The sequence below is a fragment of the Fundulus heteroclitus genome, unplaced genomic scaffold (genome assembly GCF_011125445.2).
Source record: "Fundulus heteroclitus isolate FHET01 unplaced genomic scaffold, MU-UCD_Fhet_4.1 scaffold_58, whole genome shotgun sequence".
Lineage (NCBI taxonomy): Eukaryota > Metazoa > Chordata > Actinopteri > Cyprinodontiformes > Fundulidae > Fundulus > Fundulus heteroclitus.
The window spans coordinates 468,119-490,133 of NW_023397011.1; the positions used below are offsets into that span (position 1 = coordinate 468,119).

General features: G+C 38.9%; 1 protein-coding gene across 3 annotated transcripts in view; it reads left to right on the plus strand.

The window, feature by feature from the left end:
• Positions 1-204: 204 nt before the first annotated feature.
• lrif1 (ligand dependent nuclear receptor interacting factor 1) overlaps positions 205-22,015 on the plus strand; it is a 30,978-nt gene continuing 9,167 nt past the window's right edge. Inside the window, exons 1-4 of one of the 3 annotated variants that reach the window (XM_021313820.2) lie at positions 205-502; positions 6,285-7,908; positions 8,553-8,681; positions 9,183-9,365. In XM_021313820.2, the coding sequence (XP_021169495.2) occupies positions 495-502; positions 6,285-7,908; positions 8,553-8,681 (1,761 nt within the window). In that variant the 5' untranslated portion in view covers positions 205-494 and the 3' untranslated portion in view covers positions 9,183-9,365. Of the gene's footprint in view, positions 503-6,284; positions 7,909-8,552; positions 8,682-9,182; positions 9,366-22,015 lie in introns of those variants that run through there. The other 2 variants (XR_002427581.2, XM_021313819.2) reach the window with 2 other exon arrangements.

Consider the following 22,015-nt stretch of genomic DNA (forward strand, 5'->3'; position numbering starts at 1 on the left):
ATTAGATTTATTTTTAGTGTGTAATACAAGTAATCTCACTATGAACCAGGATTCAATTAATACAATTATTCATAAAGACTTTAATTAACTAAAACAAACAAGTACAAAAAGTAATTCTGGCTTGGAAGTTCAAAGAAAGAAAGTTTATGTGGATGTGTTTAAACACCACATCCCAGCCTGTAGGCGGCAGTAATGCGCCACCAAAGCGTCTGCTTGCTTCGTCAGAGAGCAGTAGAAGAACAGATGGATCTGCCGCACTTCAGTTGTAGGTGTTGTTTTGGAAATAGGACACCGTGTTTAAATCAGATGGTAGTGTCCTTGTGTTAATGCATATTTTGGATACATTATGGATGGGTAGCATCACGGATTTTTTAAACGGTAGAGCACCCTGTGATCCGCACTCAACAGACTGCAGGAATTAGCCGGCCCCCTGAGGCTTCCTGCTTCCATTCCCTCCATTGGAAACCAGGCTTCATCTGCTGAGGAGAAACAACATGGACAGGTATGTTGGCGACCTGTTCGGTGAAAATAAAGGTAGCAAAAGAGACCAGCAACTTAGAATTTGTAGTCAGCTTCCCTCTTCTCTACCACATATTCTGTTCTGACAGAGCTCTAGTTTGGTTAAAGATGCAGCATAAAACCAACAAAAAAAATTATAGCAAACCCAAATGTATCATGTTTCAGTATCAGTTACAGTGATGTGAAAAAGTGCATGCCCCCTTCCTGGTTTCTTTTTTGTTGTTGTTTCATGTTTGTCACAATTAAGTGTCTCAGAACATCAAACAGGTAGCAATATTACTCAAAAGACATGACATGTAAACACATTTGTTTTATTATCAAGGGAGGAGAAATAATTAAAAGTTATACAGCCATGTGTGACAAAGTAATTGCTACCCCAACATCCAAAGAAGTGCAGGCCTCCTTGCCTCAGTTAAGGTCAGAGTTTATGCCTCCACCATCAGAGACTGGGCAAAAACAGCCAGCATGGTAGAGGTCCAAGACCAACACATCTTAATGATCCTCAAAAGCCTTTTGGGAAAACCTGTGGACTGATGAGACAAATGTTGAACTTTTCAGAAGGCGTGTCTCCCGATACATCTGGCACTAAAGTAACACAGCATTTCAGAAAAAGAACATCATGGCAACAGTAAAATCTGGTGGTGGTCCGGGGCTGTTTTCCTGCTCCTGGACCTGAAAGATTTGCTGTGATAAATGGAGCCATGAATTCTGCTATTGACTAAAAATCCTGAAGGACAAGGTCCTGTCATCTGTTTGGGACCTCAAGCTGAAACCAACTTGGGATTTGCAGCAGGACAATGATCCAAAACACACCAGCAGGTTCACCTCTGAATGCCCGAAGAAAAACACAATGAAGACATTTTGAGTGGCCTAGTCAAAGTCCTGACCAGAATCCTACTGAGATGCTCTGGTATGACCTTAAAAGGCAGTTCATGCTGGAAAATCCTCCAATGTGACTGATTTACAACAATTCTGCAGAGATGAGTGGACCGACATTCCCCCACATCGCCCCTCATAGCAGCAACAGCTAGGGCCCCTCATAGCTGTTTCTACAATGAGGGGCCCTAGCAGTTATTAGGTTTAGTGGGCAATTCGTTTTTCACACAGAGCCATGTAGAATTGGATTTTTCCCCTTAATGATAAAAACCTATAATTTGTTTTTACTTGTGTTGGTTTTCACTAATATTTACATTTATTTAGATGTTCTGAAGTGTCACAAACATGCAATAAATAAATATATGTCAAATGTGTGAAATGTTATTACATTATTAAGGCCAATTAATAACTACAGTTCTTTTGAACATTTAACCCTCAGTTTCCCTCATCCAAACTGCCAAGCAATAAAACCTCTTCTGTTTGTTGTTTTGTATCGTCCACCAGGCCCTTACACTCAGTTTTTGAATGAGTTGTCAGATTTCTTATCTGATTTGGTGTTAAATACTGATAAGGCTATTATAGTGGGTGATTTTAACATCCATGTTGACACAGAATGTGATAACCTTAGTGTAGCCTTTAAAACTATCCTAGATTCAATTGGTTTTGCTCAAAATGTGCATAAACCGACGCACTCTTGGCTCCATACTTTAGACCTTGTGCTGACATATGGCATTGATTGTGAAGAATTAACAGTATTTCCTCACAACCCTGTCCTATCTGATCATTTTTTAATAACATTTGAGTTTAATCTAACTGAGTTCTCCACCCCCAAAAGAGGGTTCCATTATAGTAGATCTTTATCGGATAATGCTGTATCAAAACTTAAAGAGTCTGTCCCCTTTTTAATATCCTCCGTATTGCAGAAATGCCCTGTAGATGGCAGCAATGTTGTTTCTTCCAATTCACAAATAGATGTCTTTGTAAACGGTATGACTTCGTCATTGCGTTCTGCATTAGACAATGTAGCTCCCTTGAAAAAGAAGGTGATTATTCACAGGAAGCTGGCTCCTTGGTTTAATTCAGAGCTGCGTTCCTTGAAGCACAATGTTAGGAAATTGGAGAGAAAATGGCGCTCTACACACCAAGAGGAATCCTACTTAATCTGGAAGAACAGTCTATTGTTGTATAACAAGACCCTTCGCAGAGTTAGAGCAGCATATTTTTCATCATTAATTGAGGAGAATAAGAATAATCCTAGATTTCTCTTTAGTACAGTTGCCAAACTTACCCAGAGCCACAGCTCTGTTGATCCATCCATTCCCTTAGCTCTTAGCAGTAATGATTTTATGGGATTCTTCATAAATAAAATTGATTCCATTAAAAATAAAATAATTGGCATCCTCCCAAACATGATTACCTCATCCTCAGTAAGTGAGGCAGCATTGGAGGAATCCTTAGAACCTGCGCAGTGTCTGAACTGTTTAAAAGCAGTAGAGCTTTTTGAGCTATCTAAAATTTTAGCTTCATCTAAACCTTCTACCTGTATGCTAGACCCAATCCCAACCAAGTTGTTTAAGGAGGTATTCCCTCTGATCAGTGGTCCTATTTTAGACATGATTAATCTATCCTTGGTAAATGGATATGTACCACAGGCTTTTAAAGTAGCTGTTATTAAACCTTTACTTAAGAAACCATCTCTTGATCAAGATGAGTTAGTAAATTACAGACCTATATCTAATCTTCTTTTCTTATCTAAAATTCTTGAGAAAGTAGTTGCTAATCAACTATGTGAACATTTACAAAGTAATGACCTACTTGAGGAGTTTCAGTCAGGCTTCAGAGCTCATCATAGCACTGAAACAGCTCTGGTGAAGGTCACTAATGATATTCTCATGGCCTCAGATAATGGACTTGTGTCTATACTTGTCCTGTTAGATCTCAGTGCTGCGTTTGATACAGTTGATCACAATATTCTCCTACAAAGACTTGAACATACTGTAGGGATTAAGGGGAAAGCATTAGGCTGGTTTAAATCTTATCTGTCGGACAGATTCCAGTTTGTTCATGTTAATAATAAATCTTCCTCAAACTCTTGGGTCACCTGTGGAGTACCACAGGGTTCAGTTCTTGGACCAATTCTATTTACTATATATATGCTTCCGATTGGCAAAATTATCAGACAGCATGGGATTAATTTCCACTGTTATGCTGATGACACTCAGCTATATTTATCCATAAATCCTGATGAATCCAATCAGTTACTTCGACTGCAGTCATGTCTTGATGACATCAAAAGCTGGATGACTTTAAATTCCCTGCATTTAAATTCTGACAAGACAGAAGTTGTAATCTTTGGGCCAGAGTCTTCAAAAAATAAAGTTCTTAATCAATCCCTTAATCTGGATGGCATTAACTTGGCCTCTGGTAATAAAGTTAAAAATCTTGGTGTTGTTTTCGACCAAGACATGTCATTTAAATCCCATATTAAACAGGTTTCCAGAGTTTCCTTTTTTCACCTCCGGAATATCGCCAAAATTAGAAACATTCTGTCCAGGAGTGATGCTGAAAAACTAGTCCATGCATTTGTTACTTCAAGGCTGGACTATTGTAATTCTTTACTATCAGGAAGTCCACAAAATGCAGTTCGAAGTCTTCAGCTGATTCAAAATGCTGCGGCAAGAGTTCTGATGAAAATCAACAAGAGGGATCATATGTCTCCAATTTTAGCTTTCCTTCATTGGCTTCCTGTTAAATCAAGAATAGAATTTAAAATTCTCCTTCTAACGTATAAAGCCCTTAATAATCAAGCTCCATCATATATCAGAGCTCTGATTACCCCGTATGTTCCTAACAGAGCACTTCGCTCTCAGACTGCAGGTCTGCTGGTGGTTCCTAGAGTCTCTAAAAGTAGAATGGGAGGCAGATCCTTTAGCTATCAGGCTCCTCTCCTGTGGAACCAACTCCCAGTTTTGGTCCGTGAGGCAGACACCCCGTCTACTTTTAAGACTAATGTTAAAACTTTCCTTTTTGACAAAGCTTATAGTAAGTGTGGCTCATGTTACCCTGAGCTATCTCTATAGTTGTGCTGTGATAGGCCTAGGCTGCTGGAGGACATCAGGGTCTATTTTTCTCACTCTACTGATTTCTACTGTTCTCCAGTTTTGCATTGTATTACATTGAAATGACTGTTGTCATTTCAGCTTTTAACTTTTTGCTCTCTCTCTTTTTCTTCATAGTAGGTACACCTGGTCTGGCGTTCTGTTAACTGTGACATCATCCAGAGAAGACGGCTCACCCGCTACTACCATCTAATGTAGAACAGATTACTGGATCAATGTGTGCTTCTGTGCTTTTTTGTCTCTCTTGTTGTGTCTCTGCTCTGTCTTCTGTAACCCCAGTCGGTCGAGGCAGATGACCGTTCATACTGAGCCCGGTTCTGCCGGAGGTTTTTCCTTCCCGTTAATGGGTGGTTTTTCTTCCCACTGTCGCTTCATGCTTGCTCAGTATGAGGGATTGCAGCAAAGCCATGTACAATGCAGATGACTCTTCCTGTGGCTCTACGCTTCCCCAGGAGTGAATGCTGCTTGTCGGGACTTTGATGCAATCAACTGGTTTCCTTATATAGGACATTTTTGACCAATCTGTATAATCTGACCCAATCTGTATAATATGATTGAACTTGACTTTGTAAAGTGCCTTGAGATGACATGTTTCATGATTTGGCGCTATATAAATAAAATTGAATTGAATTGAATTGAATTTGAATTAAAACAAGGATATGATTTCACCCAAAGTACAGACATACCATTTTATTAGTAGAGTTCTTAATAACTGAAATCTTAATATATAATACAGCTCCAGGATGAGGCTTTGTTATATTTAAACAGTGTTGGGCAGCATAGAACTTTTAAGGGAGAATAATTTTGAGTTGCTGAGCTCTGTAGCTTAATAATGGAGCAAAACGCCTCATCCACTCTCAGAACCTGGCATGGGTCCATTGTATGTGCTCAGAACAGTCAGAACCAACAAACCTCTGCATTTGTTGTGTTTTTTCCGCATGGGAGGAAGTACAGAACTTCTGACATTTTAGGGAAATTTGACAACAGTGGGAATGTCAGTTTCTGTTCTGAGTACAGCTTGGTGCAAGTAAATGCACGTCATTGTTGCATTATTTGATTTTGAGCTCTTATAAACTGTACATTAGCAACACTTTTTAATCTGAGCAGATATGAATCCGATCAGGGAATTTAGCGCATTTAAACATAGCTATTGTCATTAACCAGCTAACATCAGCATCAGGCGAGCTATCAGCCAAACTAACATTAAGACTCGGTCATAGTCTTGCAGGACTTTTCTGACAGTGTGCAGGCTAAGCGCTGTCAGCGTTTCCTCACCTTGAAACAGAACAACGTCAGATATTGTAATAACTTTCCCTGCTGTTTAGCTTCTATCACTCTCATCGGTGACTGCATGTTGTTTCAGGCGCTGTATCATAACCATGGTGCACTTGTGCCATGTCAGGTCACTTTTGCAAAGCTTGCTTTTTACCTATTTTTTTTTTTTTTTTTTGGTTTTGTGAAGTGTTCCCAATGTTTTGAGTACTTGGTACAAACAAAAGCAGTATTGTGGATGAAGACAGTGTAAACAAATAGAAGTCTGTTTCCAGATGCCCATCCCACAATGCAGTGCGGTTGTTACACCACCCTCTCAAGCCCAATGTTAGAAGATCTATATTAGAATGACTAATTTTCATGTCTTAGTGAGCCAACAATAACGGTAACAAGAGACTGTCTGTCAGATGAATGTTTGTAGGAGATTAAAATGTATACTTTTAGATGGCTTGTCTTTTTTTCACATTTCCATACTTTTTGTTGTTTATGTCTTTGTAGGAGCAGTATCCTCTACCAGGCAACGCCTGCTGTTGGTGCCGATGGAAAAAACATAATGAAGCTGATTCCTGTCCTAAGAAACAACACACAGCCTCTCCCGACCCAGGCGACTGTCCAAAGGAGCAACAGACAGTCCTATTTGACTCAGACGTCTGTCCAGATAATCACTGCATCATCTTTTTCCACCCAGATGCCTGTCCCAGCGGCCATTGTGTCGTCTGACCCAACTCAGTCGCCAGTACAAATAATCGACGCAGAGTTTTTTCCATCTGAGATGCCGGCCCAAACGGCCAATGGACAGGCCTGTCAAACTCTGACACCTGTCCAGATAGTCAACTGTGAGTCTTTCCCGATTCAGACGGCTGATGTAAGGACCAGCGGACCGTCTTTGCGGGATCCGGTACCTGTCCCAAGGCCCAGTCAACAGTCCCACCTGACTAAGATTCCTCAGAAAGTCATCACTTTGCATAACCCCGTGCTCCTGAGTGCCCCTCCAAGGTTTATCAGCAGGCCAGTTTCTGATTTGAATATGTTGTCAAGCCAAATCTGCTCATCTTCTAGAGGCTCCTTAAATGAACACAGTTCTCATGAGAAGGCTGTGAGTTTGGTGGGATGTCCTATTGAACTTCCAGTTACAGTTAAGTCTCCAGGCTTCCCCAAATCAGAAGTCCTAAATATTCCCAGGGAAGCACCGGTGCAGGGAATTTCTGTATCCACGCCCCAGACAGCAAGTTTCTCTACCAGATGTAGTTCACCCACTGTGATCTATATGTCACCTGTTACCACGGTGAACCAAAAGGTAACCCAAACTATTGCCAGTGCAGCTGAAAAACTTAGAGAATTGGCAATAAAAGCAAATCCTTGTCACTCACCTAGTAACGGTGGCGAATCACAAATGTTTACCTGTGATTTTCCTCCAAGGAAAGGAAAAACTCCAACATTAAAACTGATTCCAAAAGTTTCAAAAAGACCCAATAGTCCAACACGGTGGGTGATAGAAGAGATGGACAGCTGCACAGCCATGAAACCCCTTTCATCTGAATCTGCCTCCTCAGGAAATCTTCACTCAACCTCCAAGAAAGATGTTCCCAATAAAACGCTGCCACAAAATCACTGTGTAATGTATGATGGAAGGCTGTTTTTTATAACCAAAAAGGACAGCTCATCTTCTGAATCCGCTGCAGCTGCAGAGCCCGTTCCTTCATCTTCACAACAGCCACTCAAGTCACCTGTAACTCTCACAAGTGAAGTGATAGATCTTTGTGGTGAGGACAGCTCTCTGTCCTCTAACATGCCTGCGATTTATCATGGAGATGAAGATAACGTAATCTTTGTGTCTTATGTTCCACCCAAATCCAAGTCTGGCTCTGCACAGAAAGTCCAGCTGGGCTGTGGCAGCTCCAACAGCAGAACTGATGTTTCAGCTGAAAGAGGTGGAGGGCAGGTCCAGAACAAGTCCATCAGCCATGATAAAAGTGTTTATGGTCCAGCAGAGATAGACGTTACTGAGAGTTTAAAGACAAAGGATCTGAAGAGAATCCCTAACCATCAGTTAGACACCCTGGAGATGGATGCAGAGATGAGAAGTTTGGCAAATTCCAGCGAGTGTGGTCCAGCAGTACAGGTGAGGCCACTTCCAAAACATTGCTTTTTTGGAGCACTGCATTGAGTTTTGAGTGATCAGTTTTTTTGTTTCCAGATAATATTCCACTCTATCCATTTTGGACGCAGACAATATTGTGACATATTAGCTTCATGTCCTGCTCACATGTCTTCATTTCAGAGTGAGGAGGTTACATATTAACCTTGTAGCTCGTCCATACCGGTACCGGCATGAGCAGAGTGACAGCCATTTTTAACCACCTTTAAAAGTAGGCCTGAGACAGTCATGTTTTTTTCCTAAATCCTCATAAGGAGGAGGGTTAGAGGTTTCTTAAACAAGTTGGATTTTTTTTAAATTCACAGATACTTTTGATTTTACAAAAAAGATGTTATTTAAAACTATATCAAACATTGCCGACTCTCTTGGAAAAATGTTTCGCTGCACAGAGATGATTAGCTCCACTCCCACACCCATTGGAAACTAAAGACTAACCTTTCCAGCAAGGTCTATGTCCGACATGTTCCGGTTATTTAATGTCCGTACATAGCAGAGGGAACAGAACTGCCAAAGCAGTTGTCATTTTGCTCCCAGTTGGAGCGTGTTGTTTTCGCAAATCTCTTCAGCATTTATTTTTTATTTGAACGTCTGTCATTATATTGGTGCAGAAGAGGACATTGACCGCACTACAAGAAGTTATAAGGACAGGTGACACTGAGATAGAGGGGTTTATAACACCGGCGTGGATTTCGAAGAGGAGGGAGATAAAAACTGCTTATTATGGACCTGATCATTGAGTAAGTAATAGTTACTTTTTATTTCCACCATCTTTACATTACTTGTTGGCTATTTCAAAAAGAGACTATAGGTTATGCTTATTTGTGTCTTGTGATCCAAAAACTTTGTAGAGGAGTCCCCTCTCTCCCCCGCCCTCGTAGAACAGAAATTCCTTCCGGTGCATATATGTTGGATTGTATGAAGCTGTTATATAATTTACACTTTTCTAATACGACTGTTATTTTTACAACACTTTTATGTTACTGTGTGATTTTATTTTAATTTTACAATGTTTGTTTATGATTTTAGAAATGGTAAATAACAATTTGTGGTATATACTTTATATAATAAGGCTTGGCCCTACTGTAACAACTATTCATTGATAATAAATTGTGACACATTTTATACTTCACAATAAGGGCTTCCTGTCACATTTATACATGTTTATTAGTCAGATGCAACCTGTCATTGAGATTAACACAGTCAAATGTAATCTTCAACATGTGTCCTTGTTTCCCCAGTGACAATGGGAGAAACAAAGAAGAAGAGTATCAGCCATGGACTGCCTCAAGGCCTGTGAAGCATAAGGCACAACATTGTTGTTTCATTGATAATTCTGTTTTGCAGATTTGGTTATTTGCACTTTTATTGAACCCTTTTTCAATAAAATTCCTGTTGTTGGTGACAAAAGGACACAATTCAGCTCATTTCCTCTTCATTTTATTGATTTGGTGCTGTGTACAATGATACATTTTGATGATACACAATACAGGGTAAATGTCTTGATCAAAGGCTATATATACAATATGTAGGAGTTCCTACAATTAAAATCAGCACGTTTCACTAGATTTCTTTTTATGCGGTTAAAAACATATTTGGCACAGTTTTGGCACATTTGGCTAAATGGTAATATTACAGGTCTGCCTGGCACACTGCTCACAAAAACAATTGTGGAACGAATATGCTTTAGCTGATTTAGAACATATTTAATGCAGGTATAGTCAAGATATGGATCTATAAAGTCTTATGCTTCTACCTTTTCAAAAGGGTTTTCATGTTGTTTTGCAAAAACACCATCATTTTTTTTTTTTTAAAACCACCCATAAATCAGACATTTGCAATAGTGATTCCCCTGGGAACATATTTTATATATGACCTTGACACGGATACCAAAAATGTGCAGTTAGACTTTATAGCTGTGTTTGATTTATATCAGTTATGTAATTTCAGGGGCAAACTGCTTCTAAAACCTTCTAGATTTAATTAAAACACTCAAACTGCTTCCATTCAGGACATTCATCACTGATAAGAGAACAAAACTGAAAAATTCTAAATTTAAGATATAAGACAACTAGCACTTAAACAATAATGCAAAATCATAGTTACTCCTTAATGGTTCTCTGCTGTACGTGTAAAAGTAAGTAAAAATGCTCCCTTTCAATGTTAGAATGATAAGTCTTAGTTACAGATAATAGACCAGAATGTTGCAAGGCTATATAATACCAGACAAACATGAAATGCCATGCCATTCCTGAATATTGGAATATTGATTACAGTTAAACCATATTTTCCCCTCTTCTCTGTTGTTTCCTTCAAACCTGTTGTTGCCGTCCAACCTTCTTCAAAATTCAATTCAATTTAATTCAATTTTATTTATATAGCGCCAATTCATGAAACATGTCATCTCAAGGCACTTTACAAAGTCAAGTTCAATCATATTATACAGATTGGGTCAGATTATACAGATTGGTCAAAAATGTTCCTATATAAGAAAACCAGTTGATTGCATCAAAGTCCCGACAAGCAGCATTCACTCCTGGAGAAGCGTAGAGCCACAGGGAGAGTCGTCTGCATTGTACATGGCTTTGCTGCAATCCCTCATACTGAGCAAGCATGAAGCGACAGTGGAAAGAAAAAACACCCGTTAACGGGAAGGAAAAACCTCTTGCAGAACCGGGCTCAGTATGAACGGTCATCTGCCTCGACCGACTGGGGGTTACAGAAGACAGAGCAGAGACACAACAAGAGAGACAAAAAAGCACAGAAGCACACATTGATCTAGTAATCTGTTCTACATTAGATGGTAGTAGCGGGTGAGCCGTCTTCTCTGGATGATGTCACAGTTAACAGAACGCCAGACCAGGTGTACCTACTATGAAGATAAAAGAGAGAGAACAGAAAGTTAAAGCAGAAATGTAATGCAATGCAAATCTGGAGAACAGTACACTGGAGAACAGTAGAAATCAGTAGAGTGAGAAAAATAGGCCCTGATGTCCTCCAGTAGCCTAGGCCTATCACAGCACAACTATAGAGGTAGCTCAGAGTAACATGAGCCACTCTAGTTATAAGCTTTGTCAAAAAGGAAGGTTTTAAGATTAGTCTTAAAAGTAGATAGGGTGTCTGCTTCACGGACCAAAACTGGGAGTTGGTTCCACAGGAGAGGAGCCTGATAGCTAAAGGATCTGCCTCCCATTCTACTTTTAGAGACTCTAGGAACCACCAGCAGACCTGCAGTCTGAGAGTGAAGTGCTCTGTTAGGAACATACGGGGTAATCAGAGCTCTGATATATGATGGAGCTTGATTATTAAGGGCTTAAGAAGAATAATAATTTTAAATTCTATTCTTGATTTAACTGGAAGCCAATGAAGGGAAGCTAAAATTGGAGAAATATGATCCCACTTGTTGATTTTCATCAGAACTCTTGCTGCAGCATTTTGGATCAGCTGAAGGCTTTGAACTGCATTTTGTGGACTTCCTGATAGTAAAGAATTACAATAGTCCAGCCTTGAAGTAACAAATGCATGGACTAGTTTTTCAGCATCACTCCTGGACAGAATGTTTCTAATTTTGGCGATATTCCGGAGGTGAAAAAAGGAAACTCTGGAAACCTGTTTAATATGGGATTTAAATGACATGTCTTGGTCAAAAATAACACCAAGGTTTTTTACTTTATTACCAGAGGCCAAGTTAATGCCATCCAAGTGATTGGTTAAGAAGTTTATTTTTTGAGGACTCTGGCCCAAAGATTACAACTTCTGTCTTGTCAGAATTTAGATGCAGGAAATTTAAAGTCATCCAGCTTTTGATGTCATCAAGACATGACTCCAGTCGAAGTAATTGTTTGGTTCATCAGTATTTATGGATAAATATAGCTGAGTGTCATCAGCATAACAGTGGAAATTAATCCCATGCTGTCTGATAATTTTGCCTATCGGAAGCATATATATAGTAAATAGAATTGGTCCAAGAACTGAACCCTGTGGTACTCCACAGGTGACCCTAGAGTTTGAGGAATATTTACTATTAACATGAACAAACTGGAATCTGTCCAACAGATAAGATTTAAACCAGCCTAATGCTTTTCCCTTAATCCCTACAGTATGTTCAAGTCTTTGTAGGAGAATATTGTGATCAACTGTATCAAATGCTGCACTAAGATCTAACAGGACAAGTACAGACACAAGCCCATTATCTGAGGCCATGAGAATATCATTAGTGACCTTCACCAGAGCCGTTTCAGTGCTATGATGAGCTCTAAAGCCTGACTGAAACTCCTCAAGTAGGTCATTGCTTTGTAAATGTTCACAAAGTTGATTAGCAACTACTTTCTCAAGAATTTTAGATAAGAAAAGAAGATTAGATATAGGTCTGTAGTTTACTAACTCATCTTGATCAAGAGAAGGTTTCTTACGTAAAGGTTTAATAACAGCTACTTTAAAAGCCTGTGGTACATATCCATTTACTAAGGATAGATTAATCATGTCTAAAATAGTGTCACTGATCAAAGGGAATATGTCCTTAAACAACTTGGTTGGGATTGGGTCTAACATACAGGTAGAAGGTTTAGATAAAGCTAAAATGTTAGATAGCTCAGAAAGCTCTACTGCTTCTAAGCAGTTCAGACACCGCGCAGGTTTACATTAAATTAAAATTAAATTGAACATGTGTAAATCACGTTTCACGAATATAAAGTATGTTCTGAGATTATTGCGTGCATGTTCCTTGCTAGTTTCCTCTTGTTGGCCATGCATGCACACTTCTAGTGTTAGCCTTTCATTGTATTTGATAGTATCTCTTTCATTGTATCCATTTCATTGTATCTCTGTAAACCACGTACAAGTTTATGAGAAGAAGAGGAAGGCCTCAGTAGAAAAAGAAATAAGACCAGAGGGGATTTGAGTATTTTTTTCACAGAAGCCCTCCCTCTGAAGAGCAGAAGAGCAGGTAAAACTGTCTTGCACATGCATAGTTATTCAAAAAGGGACTTGGGCGTTTCTTACTTAGATTTTAGGAAAAAAGGTTTCTTAATACTGCAGTAAGGAGTTCTAAGAAAACTGTGGACTTTGCCTGGAAATTTGAACAAGCACACCTTCCATGTAACTCCTCCTTGCTCTCTGCTGCGCTGCAGCTCTCCCTCCACAGCTCCTCCTCTACAGCGATGCCTGCCGTGCTACACCAATGTTTTCCTGTCTTTCTTTACTGAGCAGGTACAACTCCAGAAATTGGCATTTCTTTCTGAAAAACAACTTGTTTTTCCACCATTTCTCCACATAGCTGCAGTGCACTACCAACCCTCAGCTTGGATGATAGAGACAGATTCTACAAAATATGTAAAAATAGACTCATAAAAGTTACATAGTGCAGCTTTTAGTAAAGGTTTAATAACAGCTACCGTGAAAGTCTATGGTACATATGGGTTCACTAAGGATATATCAATCATATCTAAAATGGGAGGCATTACTCATAGGATTAAATAACTTGGTTGGGATTGGGTCTAGCATATAGGTAGAAGGTTTAGATTAAGCTAATATTTTAGATAACTCAATAAACAGTACCCTCTCTAGAGTCACAGAATCTGATAGCACACGGAAATTTGTGTAACACCTGTCTGCCCTATAATAGCACCAAACTTTTGTCTGTTCCTTTATAATAGTGGCAGTGTGCTTCAATTCCTCATCAAAAGATGTTGCTCGTTTGGTTTGAAGTATGGCGCACAAAAGTTATCCATTGTAGCATTGGTGAATTTGTGATCGACCTCATGGTCTCCTGTAAAAAGCTGAGGTAGGCCAATTACCTGAATTACTTAAACCTGGCTTGACATAGTCACACCTGTTGTGCCTGGTTTGGTCTTGTGAAACAGATAAAGCCATGATCACACTAAGTAATACATGGCTGTATGTCTGATTCTTTTTCTAAATTCTGCTTTTTGAAACAGCCCTGTGGATGAATATTGAACAGCATCTGTAGCAGCAGGACATCAGTGGGGGTTGCTTACTAATGAGACAATTTTTAAAATGTAATCCACAGTATAGAGTCTTCTAATTTAGCATGTGTGCGACAAAGACTAGAATTAGAAACCAATATCTATTGGGAATAACATACATTGTTTATTATGCTAAATTATAAAGCATTGTTTATACAATATAAGCCAATAACCTTCATTAACATATTCAAAGATGCATATTTTATCATATTATCAAAATATTCTAAGATGACCGAAACTCTAGAGGGAACGTTATAAGCGTTAATTTAAGTACCTGGGTTAAAGTTAGAGTGGGCGATTTTTCTGGAAATGTAGGTAAGAAACGGTCAAGTCCCTTTTTAAATAATTGTGTATGTCCAGGACCATTTTACCTGCTCTTCTGCTGCTCAAGGCGATCACATGAAAGAAATCTCTAAATCCACTCTGGTCTTACTTCTTTCTGAGGCCTCTTCTTCCTCTCATAAACTTGTAAGACAGTTTGCTTATTGCAACTCTCAGCTATTTTCAAAGTATATGGTGAGAGCAGCGGTGCAACAATGAAGCTAACTGGATACATAAACACTAGAAGTGCGCATGCTTAACCAGGAAGAGTAAACTTGCAAGGAAGGTAAATGCACATTGGCGTTATGTGAGCGTGTCTAAGTGATTGGCATGTGAGACAACCAATAGATAAGGCAATCCCCCCAGAACTCAAAGCCAAAAAAAGATCTGTCACTATACCTTTAAGTATTTTTTTGGCCAAAAATGACTGACCAATCAATTCCAAAATACTTAGCCAGTTTCATTGTTTAATAAAATTCCAAAAATATTCTTAGATAACCAGGGCTATATAAGGAAACTTATACTGTACATAATCATGACCCTAAATCTAAAGTGTTTTCAATAGAAAAAAAAATCTGACATTTAAGCCATATAAGCCACTAGTGATCTGTATGTAAAAAAAATTAAAACCTATATTTTCGTAGAATTCCCAAAATATTCTTTGATGACCGAAATGGTAGAATAAACCATATAAATGTTTACTCAAGTATACTGCTCAAAAAATAGAGGGAACACTTAACACAATGTAACTCCAAGTCAATCACAATTCTGTAAAATTGAACTGTCCACAATCAGTTTCAGGGACATTCTAAAACGCTTAACGTGAAAAAGCTTAACGTTGCTTAAGGTAGGAAAACAACAAGGGATCATCACTAGGGATGGGAATCGAAAACCGGTTCCTGTTCAGAACAGGTTCAGTGTTTTTCAATTCCGTGGCACCGTTTGGCAGCTCGATTAACGATTCAATTCAATTCAATTCAATTCAATTTTATTTATATAGCGCCAAATCATGAAACATGTCATCTCAAGGCACTTTACAAAATCAAGTTCAATCATATTATACAGATTGGGTCAGATTATACAGATTGGTCAAAAATGTCCTATATAAGGAAACCAGTTGATTGCATCAAAGTCCCGACAAGCAGCATTCACTCCTGGGGAACCGTAGAGCCACAGGGAGAGTCGTCTGCATTGTACATGGCTTTGCTGCATCCCTCATACTGAGCAAGTATGAAGCGACAGTGGGAAGAAAAACTCCCCATTAACGGGAAGGAAAACCTCCGGCAGAACCGGGCTCAGTATGAACGGTCATCTGCCTCGACCGACTGGGGTTACAGAAGACAGAGCAGAGACACAACAAGAGAGACAAAAAAGCACAGAAGCACACATTGATCTAGTAATCTGTTCTACATTAGATGGTAGTAGCGGGTGAGCCGTCTTCTCTGGATGATGTCACAGTTAACAGAACGCCAGACCAGGTGCACCTACTATGAAGAAAAAGAGAGAGAGCAAAAAGTTAAAAGCTGAAATGACGATAGTCATTTCAATGTAATACAATGCAAAACTGGAGAACAGTAGACTGAAGAACAGTAGAAATCAGTAGAGTGAGAAAATTAGACCCTGATGTCCTCCAGCAGCCTAGGCCTATCACAGCACAACTATAGAGATAGCTCAGGGTATGAGCCACTCTAACTATAAGCTTTGTCAAAAAGGAAAGTTTTAACATTAGTCTTAAAAATAGATAGGGTGTCTGCCTCACGGACCAAAACTGGGAGTTGGTTCCACAGGAGAGGAGCCTGATAGCTAAAGGATCTGCCTCCCATTCTACTTTTAGAGACTCTAGGAACCACCAGCAGACCTGCAGTCTGAGAGCGAAGTGCTCTGTTAGGAACATACGGGGTAATCAGAGCTCTAAAATATGATGGAGCTTGATTATTAAGGGCTTTATACGTTAGAAGGAGAATTTTAAATTCTATTCTTGATTTAACAGGAAGCCAATAAAGGGAAGCTAAAATTGGAGAAATATGATCCCTCTTGTTGATTTTCATCAGAACTCTTGCCGCAGCATTTTGAATCAGCTGAAGACTCCGAACTGCATTATGTGGACTTCCTGATAGTAAAGAATTACAATAGTCCAGCCTTGAAGTAACAAATGCATGGACTAGTTTTTCAGCATCACTCCTGGACAGAATGTTTCTAATTTTGGCGATATTCCGGAGGTGAAAAAAGGAAACTCTGGAAATCTGTTTAATATGGGATTTAAATGACATGTCTTGGTCGAAAACACCAAGATTTTTAACTTTATTACCAGAGGCCAAGTTAATGCCTCTGGTAATTCTGTTTTCGATTGCGTTGTGCTGCGGCTCTGAGCAAGTTACGCAAGTTACGTCACGTTTTTTTACGTAAGTTACACACCCGGCATTCAATAAGCACATAAAACTATCAGAAAATCGAAACCAAAGTCCAATTATTATGGACGTTATATGACATTAAGCGTTTCTCAATTAAGGTCTGTATTAAAAGGAAAAAGCTTAACGCGGTTTAATGTACCTAATCAATGATCACCAAATTTCTCTTTCATATTGCTCCTAATAAGCACATAAAACTGTCAAAAAAATCGAAACCAAAGTCCAATTATTATGGACGTTATATGACATTAAGTGTTTCTGCTTCATTGAGCACTATTGAAAGGAAAAAGCTTAACGCGGTTTAATGTACCTAATCAACGATCAATGATCACCAAATTTCTCTCATATATTGCTCCTAATAAGCACATGAAACTGTCAAAAAAATTGAAACCGAAGTCCAATTATTATGGACGTTATATGACATTAAGCGTTTCTGCTTCATTGAGGACTATTGAAAGGAAAAAGCTTAACGCGGTTTAATGTACCTAAACAACGATCAATGATCACCAAATTTCTCTTTCATATTGCTCCTAATAAGCACATAAAACTGTCAAAAAAATCGAAACCAAAGTCCAATTATTATGGACGTTATATGACATTAAGTGTTTCTGCTTCATTGAGGACTATTGAAAGGAAAAAGCTTAACACGGTTTAATGTACCTAATCAACGATCAATGATCACCAAATTTCTCTCATATATTGCTCCTAATAAGCACATGAAACTGTCAAGAAATCGTGGGTGTTTTGCTCATTTTAAAATGTTTCTTAAATAGTGGAGAAACGAGTTGAGAGTTAAGAGGAAGTATGCCGAGTGTAGCTCAACTTGGAGTCGAGGAAAGTTCTGGCTCCGCCCATCTCGAATGCCGTTGGTTAAGTCATTTCTCCAGTCAGTCCCAAAGCACACTGAAGGTCCAATGAAAATGTTTGTTGTCATTTGAATCTTGAATAACGGACTCTTAAGACTGTCAGCAGCACAGACCTTCACTTGTACATTTCACAGCATTTTCACAGAGCTTCAGTTTATTCAGTAGTCTTCCTACAGCATTGCATTGAGCTTAGTTCTTACTTAAAATCCAACAGCCTTTTTAAAGGCAATTTAATCCATCTTTTATAGCAACTTATTATAGAATAGACTAGTATAGTGTTAGGCCCATATAATTACAGTTAAGCCTATAGGCTACTGTATCTAATACAGTCTATATATGTGTATAACACATACTGTATAGAACGTTATTAAAGTCATTGTCCAATTTGCAAGCAAATTCTTGTTTTTCTTTCTTTGTTTAACATATCACAATTCAGTACAGTATTTCAGTATTACAGTTTTTCATTAAAATCTTTAGTATGGTTATGGCTTTCATGCAAAAAAAGAATTTACTTTGGGTGAAATAGAGACTATTCTGTGCGATTCTGAGAGGCACAAAGACAGTATTTTGCACGAACTGCCCCTGGATCCCAAGGTGGGTGATGTGTACCTTTATCGAAATTTGAAGGGAGGTAGATCAGATATGGACTTTCGTTTTGACCAAATGTCTTGGAAACAGAAGGGATCAAACTACCATAACATAAAAAAATATGGTGGTAGAGTGCTGAAGCGGTACTATCACATCAGGACAGCGCAGTTTAGCAAAGGTTCATCTCAATTCAGAAAAAATGTTTACTGTCTGCTGCAGCAAGGTGAAGATGTTAATTTGGGAAATTTGTATCTGATCCATTATTTGGGAGATGTGTCCATCTATGTGCCAATGAAGCATGGTAATGCAAAGTCAGATCGGGTGTTCATTCCCTCTAAAAAAGAGGTGTTTACAGAAATCCTACAAAATGACCAGGGGCAGGCTCTATCGAACATCTACCGATCCACCTTGTCTGGAGCCTCCAGTGGTAATGTGGAGCACATGCCTGTTAATAGCCCACGTAACCTCAAACAGGTCCAAAACATTGTGTACGCTAGCAGAAGTAAAGACAGAATCTCACCTGATGAAATGTTTAGTCTCCATGAGCTGGCATATCAGCTTCCAGGTTTCGTCTGGCACATTTCAAGTTTTCCTGACCTTCTGGTTTTTGCAGGGATACCAGAAATGATTGATTTAGCACGCACCAATTTGGTCAAAGCAATGAAATTTAACTACCCTCAAATGCTGAGTTATGACACCACATTTCAGATGGGTGATTTCTATGTTTCTGTGCTTGCGATGAGGAACACATCGCTTGTTAATGAGCCAGATGTGGGTTGGGGAACTACACCCTAAAGCGAGGGGTCCCTGTTGCTCTGAGGGATGTCAAAATGCCCTCATTCATTCCTTTAGAGAAAATAGTGGAACGAGTCAAGTCTGGTGTTAAAGGTGAGCAATGTAGTGTTGAAACAACTGCATCAAAGACTTCCTTAGCTAGAACTGTGGTTGAGATGGGCCTGGTGAGTCTGAGTGCATCTTCAGGGGTGTTCATAGTTAAAAGTCCAACAAATGAGTCTGTCCATGTTGTTCAAAGCACCTCCAGCGGCACAACATGCTCTTGTCCTAGTTCAGGGAAATGTTTCCACATCCTTGCTGTGGAAATGGCTACTGGGCTGCATTTACCCACAAAATGTACCTACAGTCTTTCTTTGCTGCGGAAAAGGGATAGAGGAAATGAAAGCAAATCTGGCAGGAAAAAATCTAGAACGAAGGACTACGATTATACAGTCAGTCCGGCCCCAGATTCAGTCCTTTCCCAAGTACAAGAACCTGAGCATGATAGTGATACTGAGAACAATACATTTGCTCCCTGGCTACATGTACAAACACCTGAGCCTAACTGGTCGTCAGTGTCTCGCAGAAGCCAGTGTCTTGCTCCCAAGATCTGGCTTGAAGGGGAGACAATTGAGCAGGCCATCGCAGGCTACATTTGTCAGGCAGCAAAAATCGACTCTGGAAATGGAAAAATGGTATTATGTGTGCCGACGTACATTTATCAGATGGCTGCAGTTTTGAATTTTGGCCCAATTTTGCAGTTATGCGCAGCACAAAGGGCTCTGAATTTTGACACGATATCGATGCCCTTCAACACCGATGTTCAAGGTTCAGGCTTACACTGGGTTCTAGCATCAGCCGATTTTAGGGATCGGGACATTTCCATCTACAATTCAATCCACAGCTCTACAACTGCAAACACTGCCTGCTCAACACTTCTCAAAGTTGTGGCCTATATTTTCACGGCTGCTGGAGAAGATTTTAAGGTATCTGATTGGACTGTTACAGACGTCATAAATGTCCCACAACAAAGTAATGGATATGACTGTGGTGTTTTTACTGTTCTCTATGCCTGTGCAATCATCAGGAACGATCAATTAGGGCCAGTGGACAGCCACAAAGCCAGACTATGGATCCACTCTCTCATTGAAGAGTACATGCCAGGGAAAGTCAGACGTTCAGGCCTCTCCCAAAAAAAACTATCACAAATGTATGTGCTCCAACTGAACTCAACCTAGGCATTTTCAACTATATGAGGTTCTTCCAGGCATTCATCGTCTTCGTCTTACAGGGTATCATCACCTTTTCTTGTTTGTTAAAAACTTGGATAAAGCAAGAGACCGTTACAATAAAAAAAGAAAAAAAAAAGAAGAGACCGTTACAAAAAAAAGAATAAAAAAAAGAAGAGACCGTTACAATAAAAAAAAGAATTAAAAAAAAGAATAGCAGTTTGTATTATAGTTTTATTTGTTTACTTTTTATCTAGGTTCAACTAGACCTCGACTCACATCCTCTTTTAGTTTTTTCCCCTATTCCCTCAAGCCCGAGGGGCCAGAATTGTTTTTGGTTACAACTCAACCAGTTTTGCATATGGCACGCAAGTATGAGTGACTTCCATCCTTACACTACAACTTTGCATCTTGCAGGGTTGGTAATCCCAGGGTAGCTATGTAGGGCACTTGCGCCTGGTAGTGCTAACTAGCCAATGGTGTAAATAGTTAATCAATATATCTATCTATCTATCTATCTATCTATCTATCTATCTATCTATCTATCTATCTATCTATCTATCTATCTATCTATCTATCTATCTATCTATCTATCTATCTATCTATCTATCTATCTATCTATCTATCTATCTATCTATCTATCTATCTATAATAACAGAGCAATGGGGTGATTTGAAGAAAGAGGACAGATGTGGACTAATTAGTAAGACCATGATTAGTTATTAAATGACATTGGTTAGTGTTCTATCATCTTGACTGTTGTCAACTTAAATGAGTGAGACACATATGCCTCAGTCTCCATCACATGCCTGAGTCTCTATTTCTGTATTAATGTCAATTTTGATCCAATGTGACTGCTGTTTCATGTCTACTATATTTTTTTCCGCTGTGGATATTATTGAGCTTGTAGAAGTTTTAACTCTTACATTCTGAACATCTCACACTGCCATTGCCCTATGTCATTTCTGAATCATATCACATTATCTGTCTCTCTTTTAAATGCCTATTAGGCTACAATGTCTATGTGTTTTATATATAATATAGAAATAAAATAACCCAGGCAGTCTCAGAGATGTTTAAATTAGTTTAGTCTAATTTGGTGATTACCGAGCGTTGTTTAGGTACATTAAACCGCGTTAAGCTTTTTCCTTTCAATAGTCCTCAATGAAGCAAAAACGCTTAATGTCATATAACGTCCATTGGACTTTGGTTTAGATTTTCTGATAGTTTTATGTGCTTATTAGGAGCAATATGAAAGAGAAATTTGGTGATCACTGAGCGTTGATTAGGTACATTAAACCGCGTTAAGCTTTTTCCTTTCAATAGTCCTCAATGAAGCAGAAACGCTTAATGTCATATAACGTCCATAATAATTGGACTTTGGTTTCAATTTTTTTGACAGTTTTATGTGCTTATTAGGAGCAATATAATAGAGAAATTTGGTGATCATTGATCGTTGATTAAGTACATTAAACCGCGTTAAGCTTTTTTCTCGCCATAGGCGCCAATGAAGAAGAAAACATTAATGTGAGATATCTTCTATAATCGTTGGATTTGGGTTTATTTCTTTTTACAGGCTTAAGTCTTCACGACAAGATATGGCCATGCGAAATTTGGTGATGATCCCTCGTTGTTTTCCTACCTTAAGCAACGTTAAGCTTTTTCACGTTAAGCGTTTTAGAATGTCCCTCAGTTTCACCTGCTGTTGTGCAAATAGAATAGACAACAGGTGGAAACTATAGGCAACTAGCAAGACACTGTTGTGCTATTACACACTGTTTAAAGTTATTTAATGTATAATAAAAACTCTTTGTCTGTTAGGTATTGTCTGGTGAATATCAATCCAAGGCCTGATATTGGGACAATAATTGAAAGGAATGATTTGAGCATTGCCGTTCTTTTAA